A 5,401-nucleotide genomic window follows, 5' to 3' on the forward strand; every position below is an offset into this window, starting at 1 on the left:
AAAGAGTCTGGGGACAGGTCAGGCAAACAGATCAGAACGAGGACAGGCAGTCTCAGAGGTCCAGATGCAGAATTGGCCAGGATCAGGTAATCAGAACACAGGAATGCTAGAGAACTCTCACCAAAGGCTGGAATAATCTGGTACTGATGACTGGTTTGAAGGCTGGAGCAGGTGAAGCAGATGAGCAGTATTGAAAACTGAACAGACAGATAAGTGAAATGAGTAATCGGACCAGTCATCACTGCCAAGATCATAACAAACATGTTTATTTGAATTTTTGTTGTGCTTTGTTTTATTATTCTCTTCAAACTACTTTGTTTGCATACAAATGTAGCTCATCTTGCTGAAATCCAGCATTTAACTAGTAATCTAGATTATTGTTATAATATTAAGTTGTGGGGTTTTAGCCAATATATAAATGTATGTTAATATAACTGTCTTCAAATTTCCCTTGAAGAGTCACAACTTCTTTGGGGCATTTATTTTGGTTCATAAAATCTTAATCATTCATTACACCTCCAAATTAATAGACACATTTTTTTTTATTACTTTAACTTTTTGGACAATTTTGTAAAAAATCACCTCAAAAACAGATATTTAACCACATGCTCACAAGTAAAGTGTTTTCTTTGCTAATATTTACTTAAAAGCTGAATACCAGCATGGCAGTGAAGGGCTTCAAATGATTCCGAGGTCTCACACCACCAGTCTGGGTTGTTATTTTTCATCCATTTCATGGATGTTACACTACTAACATGTTTTGATTTTTAGATGTGTATAAAATCCCTCCCTTTAATTGTGTAGAATGGCCAAACAAGGGACCTTCTTACTCCTTACAGACTCAGATAACATACCAGTCCCATATAGGGCCAACACTCTGCCAATAAATCAGCCTTTTGGCAGCTGCCACAAAGGTCTACTCATAAGATTTAGATCTAATGTTTATATCTTCATCCAGTGGCCAGTTTCTTGTTCAAATCTAATTATGAAAAAACAGTTAAACAGCATAGCTAGTCGTTTAGCTACGCATCAGGCATGGATGGTAAACAGCACTGGCTTTTAGGGCCAAGATAGTGAATTTAGTTATCCGTGCTACTGTTGTCAATGCCAAGAGTTTTGGACCCCCACTATACTCTGCAGAATGCATTACATCACCTGAAACAAGCCATACTTGAAACACATGTGATGACTCAGTGACCAAAGTGAAGATAAAAGGCCATTACCCTGCATTTGTATGGTAACGATACTTAATTCTGGCTCCAGTGTTCCTGGCCTTTACCTCAAGCGTTCATTACACTGTTTAACATGGCAGTCAGTCACAGATAGCATAGCCGTCCTACTGTGTGCCTGTTGAAACAGCCGTGTTTAAACATTCAGTTTTTCAGCTTTGATTCATTCCTGTGTCGTAAAAAAAAGCGACTGAATATGATGTCATGTGATCTCATCGCAGGGGGATATGGGTGAAGACGGACCGAAAGGTGACATGGGCGAGAAGGTATGCAAATTATTTAATTTCACCTTATTGTTTTTGTCTTGGTACTTTTTCAGAGAAACAGTAGATGGTCTGGCTTTGCCCAATATGCATTACTCAAAGTTAATGTTATCCATCTGAGATCAGATGTATGCCCATCAGCGGCAGCTGAGGTCATGTACCATCAACAAACATCTGTTGTGATGGGTGAATAAAAGCAATCCTCCCGGTACTTGATTCCTCACTAAATTATGTGAACTTTTTCGACAGTATGATGGTATTTTTTTTTTTTTTTGAAGGACTATTTACCATAAAGACAGCTTGTCAAACTGAGATCCATTTTTTAACAATATTCAAAACCAAGCTATGTTGGATAGATGAATGTTTCTGTCCCAAACCTTTTAGTTTTAAGTGAGGCTCATCTTATATGAAACATTACTTGTCAGAGCTATTACTCTTTTCATCCAAAATTCTCTGTATCACCTTTGCTTTTTTTACCATGTAAAAGTAACATTCATAAAAATAGACTGAAGCCTTATTTCACTTTTATGAGCTCACAACAGAAATCGGAACACTTTCCTCAGCAAACCTGTTTTAAAGCATTTCAGAATGCCATTATTGATTTGAATAAACCATTACATGAAAATGTTGATTCAGCTCCTCACATTTCTGGGAAAGGATAAAGATTTTTCAAAGATTGCCAAAAAAGTGGTAACACAATTGCTGCTCCAGGACAGCCAGCCCTAAACACTTTGATGTATTATGCACCGGAGATGCTTCCTTTTTTTTTTTTTTTTGCTCTGAATACTGCTAGGTATGAAAACAAAGTGTAACTCAAAGACCAGCAGCCGTGTGGAAGCCGTGTACTCAAAATGTCACTGCCAATTTATTGCTGTTCAGTGGAGAACAACTTTGATAACCTCTCGCTTTATGGGTGCTGCGGTTTTTAAAAGGCTGCCGAACTCGGCAGCCGAGAAGGATACAATTCAAGGGAAACAGATGAAAGATATCATCTGTGGAAAATGAATGAACAAAACGGGAAGGTAGGCGTAGGGTGATAAAACTTTGCAGCTCATGCGACGCTTTGATCCAGTGTACCTTAGTGCAATAAAAGGGGAAAAAGTGACTTTTTTTTCTTGCTAGAACAGTTGAAGTTACTAGTCATTCTTCAAGTGCATACTCCAGGGAGAGTTACTGTGAAGAATAAGAAATACAGTTGACATAAAAAGTCTACAGACATAAAAAATGAGACTATGGTTTAACCAAAGCAAAAAAACTGTTTCTCCGGGGGGGAAAAAAAAAAGAGTTGGACAGTGATATGATAAATAAATTCCTAAAAAAATAAAGAATATCCTGTTTGTATATATTTGAAGACACCTCAAGCATTTTAAGTATTCAAGTACCCTTGCTTCAATTTTAGTATTAAGTCTCTATCGATATATGTTCTCTTTATTTGGCTAAAATCCTGCAGTTCTATCAGTTTCTGCTGACTCCATTGTCCACAGCTCGTATCAGCTGACCACACAGATTATCTGATATTTTTAGCTCTAGATTCTGGCTTGGCCATATCAAAAATTTGTTTTGAATGCGTGAAGGCATTTTTCTTGAAATGGATGTACGGTTGAATCTACTTTGATGCTTCTTAGCATAAAACTGAAGGTTTTGGTTCCAAATTAATTGGCATTTGAACTTCACAATAGCCACAGTTCTACTCACAGAACAGTAAACTGACAGAACATTATGCTGCTACCATCATGTTCCTCTTTGGTTATGGCGTTCTTTTGATGATGAACAATAGATCATGCCACATTCAACCACAATGGTTTTAAGGAGTGCAGCCAAGTCTGCATGTTTTCTTTGTGGGTAAAGGATTTTGTCTTGGAACCTCTTCGGTCCAGACATATGGAGAATACAAGAGGTTGTTGTAACATGTACAACACAGCTAGTATTAGCCAGGAATTTCTGAAGCTCCTCTTGTGTTGCTGATGCCTCTTGGAAGCATAACTGACTAGTTTCCTTTATCGATCAAAGTTACATAACTATGCAGTTTTATTAATGTGACTGTTTTCCTTATTTTCAATAACTGGCTTTACTTGTCTGGGTACATATATCATGCTGAGGAAGGTTTTTTTATTTTTTCCTGGCCGATACCTTTGTGCAATGAGATCCTGTCGATCCTCTGTGAACTCTCGTTAAAGTATGAACTTTTGTTAAAGGATGCAAAGCAACACATTTAAGGAAAATCATTTAAGGACAGTTGAACTTATTTCAGCTTATTTATTCTTTGGTGACCGATATAAACAAAGTTTAATGCTATCTAAAGGCACTACCACAAATCATAGAACCAGTTTTTTCCCTTTTGGTTTTATTGTTGTTTTTTAACTTAGGGTTTAGAGGTTTTATGTCACAGAGTTTGAACATTATCTTGAACAAAGCTGTTAAAATCATAACATTTTAACTTGACTGACTTGGCGAGTACACATTTTAGATCCATTTTGTGTTTAGGATAAGAAAAGTGAGATTACATCATCTCAATCTATCACCATTGGGTTAGATGTTTTATTTAACATGGTGCACAACATATGGTAAGAATAGCTTCTATCAAGATACCTTCAGATGAATTTAACATGTGTGAAGATAATGTATGCTCAAGCAGGGCCCCTGTCATCAGAGCTTTTTTTTATTTCGTCTGATCAATTGCTCATCTGCCATAGTATTGTCGTAACATTGATGGCTGGAGAAACCAGGGAATAGAGAGAGCAGAAGGGGAGAGGGCATCCTCAGTCCTCTAGATGCCAAAGTTAACAATACGCAGCACGCACAGCAAGAAAAAATATGTGGAAACACTAAGTGAGAGGTGAGACAGAATAGGCTTTGTTATGTTGAGCTTAGAGACCTCAGGGAGCACAGAGCGGAGAGAAAAACGTCAGTGTAAGCAGTCAGGCCACGTTTTTTCGGAGACAGGCGGAGACTGGTTATATGGTGTGGGGGGTTGCTGTTATATGTGCAGGGCACTAAATGACAGGACAGGTCAATTACATTCAAGTTACTTGTTTTGTTTTTTTTTGGATAACACTAAATATGTTGATTGGAAAGGATGAGAGACATAAGCATGTTGCTCATAAGGCTTCATTAGCAGCAAAATAACTTTAACTTTAAAAAGGTTTCACTCTTAATCTAGAGTGATGCTAAAGACAGTTAGCAAACAAGTTCTTGTTTATTTAAAATGATCTAAAAATGCCTTTCTTAACAGTCTTCAAAATTAGAGACTGTAATCTGATGGCATTTTTCTAAATAGCTTTGTCCTACTGACACCTTTTTTTGTCAAATTTCTGTTTAAGAACCGTTATGCGATGACAGGGGTCACACTGGTTTCAGATGCAGGAATTAGTTTTCCAACCTGAGGATTACCAGCTCAAACTTTTGTCATTGTGTCCTTGGACAACAAACTTCTCCTGCATTCCCTGCTGATGGTGTTTATAGGGCGCCTGCATATGGTAGCCTTTTATTCTGTCAGTTAGCCCCAGTGCAGCTGTGGCTACAATGTAGTTAGCCTGTGTGAACGACTGAATGTAGTGTACAATGACTTGTAGCTCCCTGACTTGAATATAAGTACAGCTCACTTAATGTGTCTATAAAGACGTAAATCTTGACTATTATGGGTACACCCTAGGTTTGCGTACACCCTGGTCTTCAGAGCCCACTGTGCTTTGTATCCTAGATGTGTCTTTACTGAAGCCAACCTGACTTTGTCAATGTAGGTTGGAGATTGGTTGAGGACCCAAATGCAGAGATGAGTTTTTGCTGATTTAATGGAAAACAGAAACAAAATCCAAGAACAGAATGCAGAAAACCAAAACCAGGAGATGTCAGGGCAAAGCACACATGAGGAGCCAAGTAACAATGATAAACCAGCAATGAGGAACTGCA

General features: G+C 37.9%; 1 protein-coding gene across 10 annotated transcripts in view; it reads left to right on the plus strand.

The window, feature by feature from the left end:
• The window catches only part of col25a1 (collagen, type XXV, alpha 1), a 226,343-nt gene that overhangs the window by 180,344 nt on the left and 40,598 nt on the right, over positions 1-5,401 (plus strand). For all 10 annotated transcript variants that reach the window (XM_015377305.1, XM_015377306.1, XM_015377303.1 and 7 more), the window contains one exon: positions 1,451-1,495. In XM_015377305.1, coding sequence (XP_015232791.1) covers positions 1,451-1,495 — 45 coding nt within the window. The remainder of the gene's footprint in view (positions 1-1,450; positions 1,496-5,401) is intronic.

The sequence above is a fragment of the Cyprinodon variegatus genome, unplaced genomic scaffold, assembly GCF_000732505.1.
Source record: "Cyprinodon variegatus isolate N-32 unplaced genomic scaffold, C_variegatus-1.0 Scaffold151, whole genome shotgun sequence".
Lineage (NCBI taxonomy): Eukaryota > Metazoa > Chordata > Actinopteri > Cyprinodontiformes > Cyprinodontidae > Cyprinodon > Cyprinodon variegatus.